The sequence below is a fragment of the Cavia porcellus genome, unplaced genomic scaffold (genome assembly GCF_034190915.1).
Source record: "Cavia porcellus strain 051 isolate PalLab524CR breed Dunkin Hartley unplaced genomic scaffold, mCavPor4.1 scaffold_12, whole genome shotgun sequence".
Taxonomy (NCBI): Eukaryota; Metazoa; Chordata; class Mammalia; order Rodentia; family Caviidae; genus Cavia; species Cavia porcellus.
The window spans coordinates 23,339,527-23,355,565 of record NW_026947495.1 but is presented as its reverse complement, the minus strand read 5'-3'; the positions used below and the strand labels follow the sequence as shown (position 1 = coordinate 23,355,565).

Sequence of the window (16,039 nt, the reverse complement as noted above, 5' to 3'; positions counted from 1 at the left end):
ATACATGTATATAATGCATCTTAATTCATTTTTTCATTCCCCCTTCTCTCCACCTCTTGATGCCCCTACCATTTGAGAAAGATCTACCTCCATACTTCCTATATCTATCTTTTATATTGCTCTTCATTTATAATCTAAATTTTTCATATGAGTAACTTTGCGATACTTAAACTTGTATGTCTGATTTACTTCACATTATAGTCTCAAGGTAGATCCATTTTCCTACAAATAACTAAAGTTTATCTTTCTTGATGACAAAGTAATACTCCATTGTATATAAATACCATTTTCCTTTATCCATTGATCTACTGATAGATATATACTGCTCCCAAAATTTAGCTATTATGAATTGTGCTACTATAAATGTGGGTGTGCATGTATTATTGTAATATGGTTTCTCCTACTCTTTCAGGAAGATATCTAGAAGCAGAATAGCTGGGTCAAATGGAATTTCTTGTTCTAGTTTTGCCAGTTGTTCCTAAGCAGAGGACTGATACTTAGAATAATTTTAAAACATGGGCAAATGACATAAACAGACACTTCACAGAAGAAGTAAAAATGATCAATAAACACATAAAGAAATGCTCAACATCACTGGACACTAGAGAAATGCAAATTAAAATAACATCTTACCCCCAAAGGACTGGCTATTTTTAAGAAATCAAATAATAACAAGTGTTGGTAAGGATGTGGGAGAAAAAGGACCCTTCTGCATTTTTGGAGGGAATATAAACTAGTACAACCACTAAGGAAATCAGATAGAGATTTCTCAAAACAATAAATCTAGAATATCTGCGGTCTAAACGCCATCAGAACAAAAAGCAGCCTGGGTAGACTATTCTAATTCAATGAGGCAATTTTCAGAGACTTATCTTCTGATACATCTGCAGCTTTGTTCTGTAATATATACAGTATTTCTGTAATATATGTTCTGTAACATATTACAGTATGTTCTGTAATATATACAATATATACTGTATTTACTTCACATGACAACATCCTTATGTATTCCATGTGAACAGTGATTTTGTGTCATACATCCCTGTGTATCCAGTGTCTAGAAGGCCATGTAGGACACAGTAATAATATATATAAATGCTGAGTGGCCAGTGGAGATCCTGGATGCCCTTTAACTACAACCCCATTTTGATTCTGTAGCTACTGCAAAATGTGTAATAGACTGGATGCGTTGATGCACTGTGACTCGTACAGGTAGAAGTTATTCTAGATTAGTTATCAAAAGTTATTGGATAACATGAAATGTCTTTCCTTGTTTTGGTACTCATAGCATGCATTATAATAGAAATTCTCTCCTTTCTCCTCCCTTTTTTTTTTTTCTGTATTAGAATTAAACCTAGTGCCTTCACACTGAGCTACATACCACCCTGCTTTGTTTAATTTTGAGATAGGGTCTCATTAAATTGTTAAGTTCCCCAGGCTAGGATTGAACTTGCCTCCGCCTTCCAGAGTACTGGGTTTACAAGTGCACTACAATACATGGCTGACCATTTTCATGATATCAGGAATTTTTCTTTTGGAAGGAAACCTTCCATAGGGAAAAAAAATAGGTTAAGCTTTGTTTTTTTTTTTTTAAATCACCTCATCGAAGCAAGCATGTGTTTTTATTTTTCTTGAAAAAGCAACCAGAAATCTATTACTCCAAAATAAAACCTAGCTCTGTGGTATTAGAATACACAGCTCTTTTTTTATGCTCTATTTTCCTCTAACAAAGTTCATTTCAGTGAACAAATACTTTGATGTGTAAGCCAGACAAAAGCTTATTTAGAAGTTCCTATATCAAGACTTGCTCAGTTTCCACTCCTGAATAAAATTCTTAGTTAATATGTCTATGGTAGAAAAGAAAAAGAAACCTAACACAGAGAAGCATGTCCCACTTTGCTCCCCTCAGTTACGCTACTTACACATGCTGCATCACTGAGTTGTGTTGTTTGCCCAGTTCCAGGTCACTATAAAGTATTACATATTTGACTTTTGGAGAAATTGACCAAAATGCATGAAACATGTTACGTCACTAAAGGTGATCAGACTGCATTTTAAATTAAGTTTATACATCTATCCAGCAGATAGGGTGAAATACAGTTTTCAAATGAGCATTTCCGGTGATAACACTTATATCAGAGTCTGAAGACATGACAAATGTCCTTTGAATATTCATATAACAGTTTTACCCAAACATCATTTTTTCATTATGCCGTTTCTGTTCCCAAATGTCTTTCTCTGCTGTAAGTGAAGTTTGCGATTTTTCTTCCCTCTTGAGGAGACATAGCCCCACATCTTCCTATATATTTCATATACAGAAAACACTTCTCATCTTTTCAATAAAATAACTTCTCTTTCCTTGAGTCCTTTTGATTTGGTCTTTAAATATCTTTATGGTCACTATTATCCCCAAAGTATGTTCTTTAACTTGGTGCGAGATACACTGTTTTCTAGCAACCCTTAGTTTCCTGTTGAGCTTCTGTCTGCTTTCTTTTTTCTTTTTCCCAGAAAGTAAACTCATCTTTTTTTTCTCTGGATTCAGGGGTTCTGGCAGAGGACATTGAAAGCAATTGATCATGGTAAAAGACAGCGATACAGTTAATATGGTCATAAAAGCGCGTCTCCACTGGAAATTACTCTTTTCACTTAATAAAACCAGTTTGCCCTGGAGACACTGAAGAATTGCTAAGACCCCAGTTAGAAAATAGAGTGCCCCCAAGTGCCAACTCACATCTCCCTGCTTGCGGTTGGATGGAAAGAGTGGTTCTCTATTACGATGCGTCACATTAATTTTTCAGAAGGGCAAGTGAAGAGTAATGTGTCCAGTTGAGGTAATGGAACCGAGCACTGAGAGAAAGTAATTATCCAACTTGGAATCTGACCAGGTTAACAAGGTTAATACCACAACTTTTGAGAAAGGTGTGAGGGGTCTCTAGAGCTCACCAAAGGTCATTCTATCTATTTTCATGTCTCATTCAGAAAGTAGCTCCGCCAGGAATGCAGTAAGTGGAGGCATTAGGGAAGAGATTATCTAGTATCTCTGCAAAAAATGACTTCAGTTGCATCTTTTCCCTTGAGGTTGAGTACACCCAGCAAATGTCACATGTACAATCTTCATCTCAGAGACCCTGGATTAAAATTCCTCCTCCCCATCCTCACAACAAGCACATAACACAGAAGTCTGCCCTGAATCTATCTTCCCAGAGCTCAAGATTTGCTCCTCAGAAAAGAGTTGGAGTAAATCTCAACTTCAACATCAAGGCAAAGCCCTGAGTTAGACTGTCTCCTCTGTTTGACTTACCTGATCCCAAGTGAAAACTGTCCTGTCCCCCACATCTTCCAAATTGTGTTTTTCCAGGCACAAGAGCTCCCTAGGATAACATTCCTGACCTGTTATGTCTGAGCCCCCTGATCCATTATTCAAGGGACAGAAGAGTGACTTGTTTAATTAGCAAGTTGAGAAAAGGAGCCAGCCATGCATAGTCTACCTTTGGCTCTTCCCATGTCTCTCTGGAGTCAGGCTAGCTGTCAGAATCATGTACTCTGTTCTGTCCCTTTCTCCCATAGGTTTTATGGTAAGACACTTGTTCCCCAGCCCAGGGCTATTCTGAGCTTGTCTGTTCATTAAGACCAATGTTAGGAAACCCATTCCTTTGAGATAAAAACCTCATCTTCCAATTTTGACTTCATCAATAATAAAGTTGATATTTTTGCTTCCAGTCAGTCTTTGTCTTTTATTTTTCAAGTCACTGAGAATTAAGGTGGAGAAGAGGAATGTTAGGGTTGGTTACTGTGCCATCTCCATTTCCACTAATAGATGCAAAGAAGACACCCAATCAGGAATATTTTAGAGTCACAGAGTTTTACGGAGGGGGAAGATTCAAGAACTTTCATGTAAAGAAGCTAAGTTTCAGAGGGTCACACAGCTAATCAGCACAACGCAAGGAATTGCACACAAGTTTCCAAATACCTGTTGTAATATGTACTGAGGAAGATCCCCAGTTTTGTAGTCAGGCTATTCTACTTAACTCTTGCCTTCTGAACTTACTAGCCATTGTAGTGGATGACTATATCCACTTTCCCATTTATAGAATGTGATATTAGTGCTGTCCCATGGGGTTGCTGTCAACATTAAATGAGCCAATTTATGCAATACATTCAACCACAAACCTGAGAGCTAGTAAAAACTCTTTGTAAGTGTATCTCTTTTCCTATCACATATCTTCTTGAAGTGATTGGCAGATAATCTCAGTAGCAATAGAGAACTTGAAAGTCATGTTGATTAAGGTCCTATTTACATGCATTTGGCCTAGGAGCTCTAGTCATTGTTCTAGTGCCCAGCTGAGGAATGATGCTGGGTTTGAATTTCCCAAGCAGACTGAAATCACTTCCTGACCCTTAGATACTTTAACCAATATTTTTCAAGGTATATTCGATACAGTAGCCAATATTTTTAAGATATAATCAACAGATGGAAACATGCTTTAAATAATGAAAGTGGCCTTCATCACAGAACAATAATTGATTGCACTATTCCATAAATTTCTTGTTTCTCCCCAGTTATGAATGAAGGTTTCTATGTGTGTGCAGCATACATCTCTGTGAAAGTGACACCATCTTGCATCTATGTTTTGCTGGTTTATCACTGAGATTTTGTGTATCATTTTATGTATTCTTGTCGTCTTTATCATAACTCCTCCTGATTGAACCTTTCAGCTTTCGTGATATTGCTGTCAAAATCTATAGCCCGTGATTACCGTTGACTGTGAGAAACATAGTATTTCCATGTTAAATATAAAGAATCTAAGTTTCCAGGTCTAATTTCACTTGAACTTGAATTTGTATGAATGACAGGTTCCATAAAAATCCATGTAAAGTATAACTGGCCCCAGACTCCCTCACCTTCCAGAGTGATGTGAGAGCACAGTGAGCCGATACATGGGAAAGCTGTTTGGAAATACGAGCTATTTATGTATCAAACACTGGACTAACACAGTACTTGCCTGAGTCTAGATGTGTTTCTCAGAACCTCTTGGAATGGGCATCCTCTGGGTTTCTGTCTGTGCAATGAGTCTCTCCACTACAGAATCTAAAAAGCACAAGGGACTGTCTGGGCATATGCTGGTCCTGAGGTAGGTACAGAGTAGTGTACAGAGGCAGAGGGGCATACTACCGAAATGCCCTCCCTCTACCTTATTGTATGTCTTAGTCTTATTTATCCTTCAAAATCTTCGGAAAAGCACACGCTTTTATGAAACTTCCTGTGAGAATCAAAATCACAAGACTACTTTACAAAAAACTGGTCCATTACTAAATGGGTTTGGTAAATGACTGATTGTTGAACAACAAGAAATTAAATTAGTTAAGTTGTAATTCTCAAAAAATTTCTCAATATATCACTATCTACTACTTCTGAGCTATCATTAATAATTTTGTGGTTCCACTAAAGACAGGAAAATACTGTAAAAATATGTAAAGCTACTTATTTTGAACTTGAAAATATATTTTCATATTGCCTGTTTACCCTTATTTTTGCTCCCAAGTGCAATCAAAAGCCCCACCAAAAAGTCATTCATACAACTGTTGCCACCTATAGGTGACAACTGAAGTGATTTTAGTTCTGGTGTAAGCATATAAAGGACATGATATTTTTTGGAGCCAACACAATGTTTGTTAAGCGTGAATGTTTACTGAGTTTGTCATTATTGTTTTCTGCTGGAATTACTTCAGATGCTACCTTTAAAGATACTGCTAATAGTTGTTAACCACTTTTCCAAGGTGACAACTACAAAGTTGGGCTCTACTAGCAGATCCTGGGTCTAAATCTAAACTTCACCAAGTACTGCTAAAAGCCTTGCACAAGTTATATACCTTGCCCCAGCCTCAGCAGCTTCTGCCCTATGGAAGTGCTGCAGGCTTGCGAACAGATAGCTCTATAAACTATTGTCTGCACCTGAACAGCCACATAGTAAAATAGGAATTGTTCTTACATGATTAGTTTGCAAAACAACTGTAACTGTCCTGCACTGTTTTGTGACAGTTTGCCAGATAGATCATTAATGCATTACTGTTTGACTGCAATCCTTCCTTCTGTTTTACATTTAATGTGACTTCGAAAGTTTAAATATACCTAACATCTGACAAGGCAAGATTGAGGCCAGTTCCTAGAAGGCCAGGAAAGGAGACTACTTAGTGCCTTACTGGAAAACCCAAACCCCACTGCAGACTCTTCTGAGGCTAAAGGAAGTTTTCTTGTAGAACCTACTGACTATTTAATATTGGGCTCAGCTTTAGGGAGAAAAAAGGTAGGGGTAGGGTGACCAGTAGAACATACAATAAAGCGTAATACCCGATCCAGAGCTCAGAAATTCAATCTGAGCATGAGGATACATGCCTGTAACCCAAGCTCTCTGAGAGGCTATGGAAGGAAGATTGCAAGTTTGAGCCCTGCCTGGGTAATGTAAACAGCAACTCGGCAGGGCGGGGGAACCCTGTCACAAAACCAAAAATGACAAGGACTGGGAATGGAGCTCAATGTGAAGGCCCTGGGCTCAGTCACTGGTACATGAAAACAGAAAAAACTGAGACAATAAAGACTACAAGCTGACATGCAGATTGTGGGTTTTTTTTTTTTTGTTTGTTTGTTTGTTTAATGTGAACTAATACTCAAAACTCAGGAAATTTTTAAACTGAACTAATGTTGCTGCCTTTAAATACATGATGTACTCCTGAGCTCTCTAACCTGAAGTTGAACATCATTTGGCCCTTTTTGTCATTTGCACTAGTGTTGCTCTTAGAGCCAAGAGATTCACATTTCACCCAAACTGTGAAAACAAAAGGGTGCCTGAGATGACCATGTTTTTCTTATTAGAGGTCATTCATTTTCGTAACTTCGCTGGCCCAGGTAGTGCTATGCTATATTTAACTGACAAGTTCACCCTTCAAGTTTGAAACCCTTCGAGTAGGTGAGGTACTGACCCATTAACAGTGGAAGTTTTAAATTTTCCTCACGTCAACCTTTATACACAGAATTCTTCTTCTGTGTTTATGTTTGTGGTAATAGAGACCTTTACACTGAGCTGGATCCCTGCGCCTTTTTATTTTGTTTTTTGAGACAGAGTCTCCCTGAGTCACTCAATTGCCCAGACTGGGATCAAACTTGCTGTCTTTCTGCCTCAATCTCCCAGAGTACTGGGATTACAGGTATCAACTCTATGCTGGCCCAAATTATACATTTTATCTGTTCATGCTCAAAGACTACAAATTCTTCTAGTCTAGTGGTTTTCAGTTTTGGTGTCCATCAGAACCATTCTGTAAGCTTGTTAAAAATGGGAGGGTCTAGGGCTGGGGATTTAGCTCAGCAGCATAAACACCTGCCTTGCAAGCGTGCGGTCGTGAGTTAGATCCCCGGTACCGATAAAAACAAATGAGGGGTCTGAGAGTTTCTGATGTAGTAGGTCTGTTTGCATTTCAAACAAGCTCCTTGATGATGTTGATGCTATTGCTGCTCTGGGGAATAAATTTTGAGAAATAATGTCCTACAATAAGAATCCTATCTTAAATTTATTGAGCACCTTTTATATACCAGGGACCTATTGTACTTTATTTCTAAACTTTAGTTAACACTGGAGTACAGGTGTATCTTATCACCTGAAGAAGGATCCCACTGCCACACACTGCCACAGCCAAGGGAAGGTTGCCAATATCTCCTATAGGAAACACTTTTAATCAGCTGTGTAGTCTCAGTACTCAAACCTTTCTGTTTTGCGGTAGTGGCTCTAAATATGTGTTTAATAATTTGAGATCTATAGAGACTAGAAATAGGCACAAAATGCATGTAGTTTTTGAAAGAAAAGAACTAAGACATCCAAGGGAAGAGAAAATTGCACTGAATGCCCTTTCTGTATGTAAATGTAAATGTACAGTGAAACTTTGGTAAATGTAGGTAAACTTTTACTTTCTCAAATCATTTCCTGTTCATCATGTATTTTTTAATACTATTCTCTATAATTGTTTGGGGGAAAAGAATGCTAAAAATTGACATAACATAAAAAAGGAGCTCTCGCATGGAGAATCACTAGTCTGTAATCAGCCAGGAATTTATTGCTTAGCCCCACCGTGGATTCAAGGTAGGCATCTGAGATTGAAACTGAACTCTTGAGAAATGGGCCTGCATGCTAGTACTATGCTGAAGGAGCCACTAGTTCAAGACTGAATGTCACCACTACCCATGGCAGAGAAACACTGCCTGCACTCCCTCTTGGGACCCAGCAGCCGCCTACCACCATCTTGTTTTTTCCTCTCATTTGCTGGGAGAATCCATTTCTTGGCTGCATCCATTTGCCCCCATAGAAACTCAGTTTCCTCACTGCATGCTTTTTAGTCCACCATAATCATGTAGGCTGGGGGCAGTTTGGGAAGCAGAACTATGTGTCAGAAAAGTTTTGACATTGGTCTCATTTAAATGAAAGATTTGGTAAACAACATGAAAGTACACTATTTTGCCCCTTTATTTATAGCAACACAGTTTAGCAGAGTAAGAGCATGGGACAGATTGAAATTCAGATCCTGTTTTCTGTCTTCTCACAGTTTTCTGCCTCTCTGTCTCCCTTTGTCCTCGTGCCAGCCCCGTCAGGCACTTGAGCAACTGAACAGAGGCATGTTTACACGGCATGATGACTGAGCATGGCTGCAGTGTTTTATACAGTGCTAGAGGGTGCTAGTGGCATCCTATAAATACCCCAGTATAACCTGGTATATTACTAGAACTTGCTGGACAGTGCAAGTTACTAAACAAACAGACCTGTTTTTACACATTTGGGCCTTCTGAAAACCACAGCTAAAGACCCAGAGATCTCTCTCAATAATCTTAAGCCCCATAAAGGGAAAAAGTGCAAACATGACAATGCCGCTGCCAAGTTTAATATGCATTTAAATTTTATGGCAATTTAAGGGATTTTTGCCTCCCCCAACACACACCTTTTTTTGCAAATTATTGTAACTTCTGGCTAAAACTGAATCTCTATATTTAGAAAAAGTACAACTAATACTTAGCAAGGAAACAGAAGCATTTGAAACTTCAATTAAGAAAAATAAGGCACTTCACTTGAATAAATTTCAAATGGATCCATTTAAAATGAAATTAAATGAAACTTTAAATGACACTTAACTGGTTTGTAAATTGGGACCTATTTGTCTTGGTAAAATGATTAAAGTCTTGATTTATCTCTAAAATTAACTTTATTATTACATTTAATTGTACTGGAAGATCATTAAAGACTTGCAGGTTCTCTCTATCCTTTTAAACTACACTTTATACAGATAATAATTGAATATTGGATAGGATAACTTGATTTTCCAAAGAAATATGTTTCTAATATTTCCCTCTTTTTATTGCAGAAATTGAAACAAGTTGAAGAAACAAAAGAAGATCCTGAGAATAGATTATCTAAAATTTCCCTTGAGTCGTTCAATAAATTTAACAGCAATACTGTGATTTTATTAGAAAAAGAGACCTCCCTGAGCAAGGTTGAAGGACAAAAGGAAGAAAGAGAGAAAAATGAAGAGGCATCTTTTAGTAGCTCGGAGAAACCTGGGGTAGACAATTTGGAATCTTTGAGTGATTCTTTATATGACAGCTTTTCTTCTTGTGCAAGTCAAGGTTCAAATGACGTATAAAGGACTTTTCACCCCCTCAGAGCTGGGAATAGAGCACTTATAAAAGGAAAGCAGGGCGGGGTGGCAGGGTACAGCTGTTAGCCATAAAGGATTGCAATACTTCACCTACCTTGTGGAGTACACAGCAGGCAACCCACCAGGACTTATTTCTCTGACAGGGCAATAAAGACCGAATCCATTGTGTTTCAAGAGGATTAAAAGTAAACACACAGAATTCGTAATTTTGCACTTTTTAAAATACTTGTATAGAAGTTGTAAATTTTTTGAAAGAGAAATTATATTTGTAGGAAAGAAAAAGATAGCAATAAAAGGAGTCTGTGCCATGCTCTTGAAATGAGGTACTGAGTCTTAGAAGGGCCAGTAATGTGTATTTTTTAAAATTCCAACTAAAGATTTTGTGAAGTTCATTGTCCTAGTCCTCAACACATTTGTGGGTATGCTCTGTAAACCTAAAACAGCCTGCGGAAAAGCCAGAGAGTTCATGATCATCTCCATCTCACAATCTCATTTTGTTAGATGTTTTTAATTGCAGTGCAGTTTCAGAATTGTTGCCTGAGAGATTCAAGTTTTAATAATAATTTTGCTTTCACTGAAAAATGCAGTGTGGACACTGGGAAATGTGACCCTGTGTCCTGAAGCAACCTAACCCTATTTCCAATAGTTTCCTCTAGACTCTGCCTTACATCCTCTTCTACTCAGTGATTCTGACTCTCTATACTGTTGGTTTTCCTCTTCCTACTTTTAAAAATCACAATCTGAGTACTCTAGAAATGAAAGCAAATTCCTATGTGCTATGTTCGCTTTGTAACAAAATCAATGGTTGGTGCTATGGAAATTTCTTACTTTTAATATTCCTTTTTCTACAAAGTGTTTATATGTAAGGATAAATTCTATTTTAAAGGTTACATGTATTTTTTCTAGATGTGAACTATTTATAATTGCTTTTGTACAGGAGCTTGTAAACTAGGTACAATAGGATCTACTTGGTTACTTTAGCACAACACTGTTTCTTTAAAGAATATTGTATGATCAGTGTTATTTTGTTGATTTGTGCAATTTGTTGTATTTGAATTTTGTTACCCTAAATGAAAATTATGTAAACTGTCTTTGTCTTTCAGGCTTTTAAAAATCCTTTTGTTTCATTTCTGAATAAAGTCCTATCACCATTGTACCCTCTATATGCTGACAAGAACTTGCTCAAGAACCCTCAAGCCCACCTGGTTGTATGGGTTGTGATTCACGTGTGCTCCAAGGACAGCTTTCCCAAGAAGAAACTGGCCCTTTTGCTCCCATGATTATAATTCAGCCAATTGTGAGGGCAGAGCCTGCAGTGAGCTAGTAAGGTCGGAGCCAGAGCGTATCAGCCTCCCGGAGGGGTTAACCAACTAAAAAAGAAAGGGGGGGGGGTGCAAAGGCAGAGAAGGAGCCCGAGGCAGATACGGAAGGATCTCTGCAAAGGAATTACAGGGAAGTCATTTATGCCCATTTCCAGACCTGCTCTCCTGGCAGGCAGGATGGGGAAGTAAATGACCTGCTTCCCAGCTGTGAGAGCTTCCCCACAAGGAGGAAGAAAAGGGGCGAGGCTTACGGGGCTATTTCCACGGAAATGGATGCTCCCCGGGGATTCGAGGCCACGGGTGGGAACGCGCAGCATTGAGGGTGGGGGCACACATGAGCGCAGGCGGGGCGCGGGCGCGGGCACCACCTGCTGCAAAGCTCCGCTGGGAAGGCGAAAAGCAGAGACGTCCTGGGAATACGCAAGGTGGGTGTCACCTGGAAGTGGCGAAGAGGAATTTAGGGTGGGGTGGGGGAAAGAGCCAGCGTCCAGGTCCTGGGCAGGGACGGTGCCTTGCGCAGTAACCCGTGGCCTTTGGGGCCCAGATGAAGGCCGCCCCTCCTCTGGAGGGAAGAGAGGAGGAGGGCAGCCCTCTTCGCGGGATTTGCTTACTCCCGGGAGCTCCTAAGGGTGGTCCAAGGGCGCACCTCCCGGCAGGGCAACAGGGCTGTCAGTGCCCTCTGCACTGGTGCGCGCACGGGGGTGGGGGGAAGAGGGTGGCGGGGACCCGCGTGAGGGTCAGGGTCCCTACCGCACTCCCACCCATCCTGCGGAGGCCGGGCCCGGTACTCACCGGTCCGAGACCCTCTCGGAGGAGGTGGTCGCGCCGCAGCTCGGGACACCCAGGGAGCTTGCGGGTGTGCAACTTTGCCAGGTGCGCGGGCACACGCTTCCCACACCGCCAAGAGTCGCCCAGAGGCCCCTGAGCTGCGATGGGCCGGCCAGACCCTGTGCTGGGGTGCTCGCTATCTGCAACGGGAGCAGAGCGCGTGCGAGGCCCGGCCCGCCCCTGGCTACGCGGGCCCCCAGTTGGCGCCCACCGGTCCCCAGGCACCTGCTGCGTCTCCCCGGACGCTTCCTCAACCACTTCCCCGACCCCTGGGCGGAGGGCTCGGCTCCCAGAATCAGCGGAGGGAAGGGGGTGGGGACTTCGACGGTGCCAGCCTTTCCCCGCCTGCCACCCCCACCCCAACTCGGCAGCCGTCACGTGGTGCGTGGCGTGGGAGGGGGAGAAGAGGCGAGACTTTTTTGGGTGCTCGGAATCGCCCGTAGTTCTTCAGCTTCAGCGCCAACTCCAGAGGCGCCGCCGCGCGTGGCCCGGGAGAACGACCGAGAGGAGCGAGCACCCGGGCGGCAGCCGCGAGCCCCGGCGCGGGCGATGCGGGCGCCGAGGGCGACACCTGCGGCTCCTCTCGCCGGCGGCCGTCGCCTGGGCGGCATCGGCGCGAGCCCCAGAAACCCCAGCAGCCACAGCCGCTGCGGCCCGGGCAGCCTCCGCTGCGCTCGCCGCCTCTGATGCGCCTGCCCGCTCCCTGCCCCGCGGCTCCGGGAGGATGTGGGTCCTCGGCATCGCCGCAACTTTCTGCGGATTGTTCTTGCTTCCAGGTAAGAGGACCCGAGGGCCGCAGCCCTTCCAGGCGCAGACACCCGCTCTACCCCGTGGCGTTCGCTCCCGGGCCAGCGTAGCGCAGGGATTGCCCAGCGGGAGTTTGGCGGAGGCGCCAGGCGCCCTGAGGCGCCAGACTGGGAAAGTCTCCAAGTCCCGCGCTGCAGGAGGACAGCGGGGAGCGGCGGATTTGTGCGACTCCTGCTGCAGCTGCTCCGGCTACTGTCGGTAGAAACTGGGCTGGGGAGGAGGGAGGATCTGAGCCTCGCAGTAGCTTGGCGAGAGAGAAGGTGCGACATTTCTAAACCTCACCAAGTTGTCAAGCGTCTCTGGCAACCCGTGGGAGCAACAGCGCCGACAGGTGAGCGAAGCCCTGGGCCGCTCGGTGCCGGGCCGCGCCAGGGCTGGATCGCGGAGCCTGGAGTGCTGTATGGTGGGGCGAGGAGGAGTGGTCACACCAGGCTGCGGAAGCGCTGGCAGATCTGGATGAAGCGCGCAGACCAAGCAGCCGGACTGAAGGGATATAAAGGGCCAGTATCTGGCTCCGTCTTTGCCTATCCAGTCCGGAGTGAGCTCTGCAGAGCTGGGAACCCCGCCGCGGACCGAGCCAAAGATTGCTCTGAAAAGCGCGGAAGGGGCTGTAGTATCGCGGTCTGCGGAGCAAGCACACACATATACGCAACCCCTCTTACCCGCTGCACCCTACCCTGTGGCGGGGAGAACGGTCCGGGAGAGGTCGCTGAGCCCAAGCACTTAGGCTGCAATAGCACTTGGTGTGCAGAACCTCTTCCCTTGCTCCGCGCATGGTTGCGCAGGAAGCCTCAGAACCAAAGCTTAGGAACCCTGACTTCAAAAATAAAACTGAAAGGGTGTCTGCGAATGCAATCACGAACGGTGCCAAAATAGTAATTAAGTAATTTGTAACCAATTAGCAATTAGGCAAATCCTTTGGCATAGACTTCAGCTGATGCTTGTCTTAAACGCTACTTTGCTGCTGGGTTTGCACCCTATCCCCCTCCTTTAAACTTCTTTGGATAAAGGCTGGCAGAGGTGTTGGATGAGCTCTTTGTGTCTAGAACAGGGATTTAGGGTTCCTTGGGCTCAATTCCACTTTATCCTGCAGAATCTTTGGTACCCGCGCTGCCCATTACCAGCTTCAGCCACATCCATACTTGCCTAGAGTTTCAGGAGTACAGGTGCCCAAACATCCTGAGACTGGGAGCCGAAAACCCATGGAGGTGTCAGGGGTGGGCTTCCACGCCCATCGGATCTGAATCAGACTGTGTGTGTCCTGCAGGCTTTGCGCTGCAAATCCAGTGCTACCAGTGTGAGGAATTCCAGCTGAACAACGACTGCTCTTCCCCTGAGTTCATCGTGAATTGCACGGTGAACGTTCAAGATATGTGTCAGAAAGAAGTGATGGAGCAAAGCGCGGGTAAGAGCCCAGCAATTCTTCCCCTGCACCCTTCAGCCAGGCCTCTGAGGTGAGAGTGAGGGGGCCCTTGTATTACAGAAGCGGGGACTGACTGTGATTTAAAGCACTTATACAGTGGTTATTGCAGATTTACTTTTATAGTACTGGGAGAATGAAGAGTTCCAAGTTACTTTAATCTCATTACAGTTAATGACTAGGGCTTCTCCCCAAGGGAGTTAGGAGAGGCAGTGTGTTTGAATCAGTGATTCTTTTTATTTACTCCCCTCTCTTCCTTGAACTAAAAGCTGATCAGAGAGTGGAAGATATATGGATAACCAGCCATGGCTTAGGACACTAGACAGTAGCCTGTGAGCCATGTCAGCCTGAAATATGGAGCTAGTTGAAGTTCCCAGAGATCAGAGCTTGAAAAATGTGTTTTGTCATAGAGCCACACCATATTTCTCTGAAGGAACTATAGGATCTTTATTTAATTTTAGAACTAATGCATCAAATTCCAGGCACAAATTGCCAAGATCTTTCAAAAGAATGTTATTCCCTGCTCTGCTGGTTTAGCTGACTGAGCAGAGACCCTGGGCATTATGCAAGGAAAGGAGGGGGTTTATGAGGGGCAGACCTCACTCTAACAAGAACCTTCTTGGAGATGGAACCTTTAGTTCCCCTTACCAGACTTCAAAATATCCCCCCAACAAGTAACTGAAGTTTAAAAAAATTTGTGAAGCGCTTGCTTCAACAGCAAAGTCAAGCTCATGAATAGATTTTGCCATTTAAAAACTATTGAAAATATATAAAATAGCATCATGTGATGAATTCTATTAAAAAAAAAAACCAAAGCCTTGTTCTTTAGTTCCATGAACTGCTTACAACCCCATGAAGTGAATAGAACTGTTGTGGTGCTTTCCTTAACCAACTGGAAAATCAATGCAAGATCACTAGGTTTAAAGTTAGTGCCTGGGGGAGAGTATTTTCCTCTCAAGAAGCACCAACAAATGCCTTGCTGCTAACCGGCTGGTCATTTGGGGAGCACATCCACTAGCGCACCTAGCCTAGCCTGTCCCTGTCCTGGGATGTGTGTGTTATCAGCTGTTTTTCACAGGCCATTATTGGGTGTGGTTTTTTGACTATAATCATATTGCTGGGAAGTTTGAAACTTGCTCTCAAGAATAACTTGTCCCAAGAAAAGCAGCAAGCATTGTTTTTGGCATATGGAATGTGTGCTATTAAAAGAGCAGAATCAAACAAAAATTTACTAATATCTTAAGCTAAGATGGATATGAATAATTTGCACAAGTGATTTTTCTTGTACTTATGTCTTATTCCTGCATTTTATCTGAGCAAAAAAGAAAATGCCCTTCGATCAACAGAATTGCTGTGATTTTAGTCTGAATCATTGGGAACACTTTATTGGTATGTTCAAGGACTTGCAGCTTTCTGCCAAGCAGTAATTTAGAGTCACACTAAATGAAGATGTACTGTAGGCTAGTTATAAATTTCAGAATTCTCAGTTTACCTGCGTATTGTATTTTATAGCCTGGGATATGGTCAAGGAGAGGAGATGATCCCAATTTTAGTCAGAAAGTTACTTTTCTGAGAAACATTTCTTCCTCCATACATGTGTATCTAAGATACATATCACACACTCCATTTTCAAAGTGCTGTTTTTCATCTTCATTCTCTCCTTCCAAGCATACTGTAAGAAGTCAGAGGAGCCATAATACTTCCCATTTTATACGCAGAAAACTTCAGCACAGGAATCTGTAAGCGCCTGACCTGAGGTTGCCTCTTTTCTATCAGCATGATCAAGTCGAGGACCTTGTTTGCAAACCAGGTTCCTCCGTCCATAGACAGGGGGCCAGAAGGACAGCAAGATGGAAATACAACGTAATCTCAGGTGTGATGATTGAAAAATGAAACGGTTGATGAGTGCAAAGGTAAAAAGTCAATTTTAAGGGGAAAGACAATGGGTTTAGATGTATACAAGGAATTC

At 42.7% G+C, this 16,039-nt stretch overlaps 2 protein-coding genes and 1 long non-coding RNA gene across 12 annotated transcripts in view; 2 read left to right on the top strand and 1 right to left on the bottom strand.

Annotated features, from left to right (window-relative positions):
• Nckap5 (NCK associated protein 5) overlaps positions 1-10,854 on the top strand; it is a 949,190-nt gene extending 938,336 nt beyond the window's left edge. For all 7 annotated transcript variants that reach the window (XM_063259587.1, XM_023561118.2, XM_063259589.1 and 4 more), the window contains one exon: positions 9,400-10,854. In XM_063259587.1, coding sequence (XP_063115657.1) covers positions 9,400-9,678 — 279 coding nt within the window. In that variant the 3' untranslated portion in view covers positions 9,679-10,854. The remainder of the gene's footprint in view (positions 1-9,399) is intronic.
• The window catches only part of LOC111754136 (uncharacterized), a 39,183-nt gene extending 27,232 nt beyond the window's left edge, over positions 1-11,951 (bottom strand). For both annotated transcript variants that reach the window (XR_010050999.1, XR_002788848.2), the window contains exon 1: positions 11,808-11,951. This is a non-coding gene — a long non-coding RNA (uncharacterized LOC111754136). The remainder of the gene's footprint in view (positions 1-11,807) is intronic.
• The window catches only part of Lypd1 (LY6/PLAUR domain containing 1), a 37,284-nt gene continuing 32,341 nt past the window's right edge, over positions 11,097-16,039 (top strand). The window contains exons 1-3 of one of the 3 annotated variants that reach the window (XM_023561119.2): positions 12,185-12,453; positions 12,581-12,619; positions 13,918-14,055. In XM_023561119.2, the coding sequence (XP_023416887.1) occupies positions 12,393-12,453; positions 12,581-12,619; positions 13,918-14,055 (238 nt within the window). In that variant the 5' untranslated portion in view covers positions 12,185-12,392. Of the gene's footprint in view, positions 11,441-11,842; positions 12,620-13,917; positions 14,056-16,039 lie in introns of those variants that run through there. The other 2 variants (XM_063259598.1, XM_063259596.1) reach the window with 2 other exon arrangements.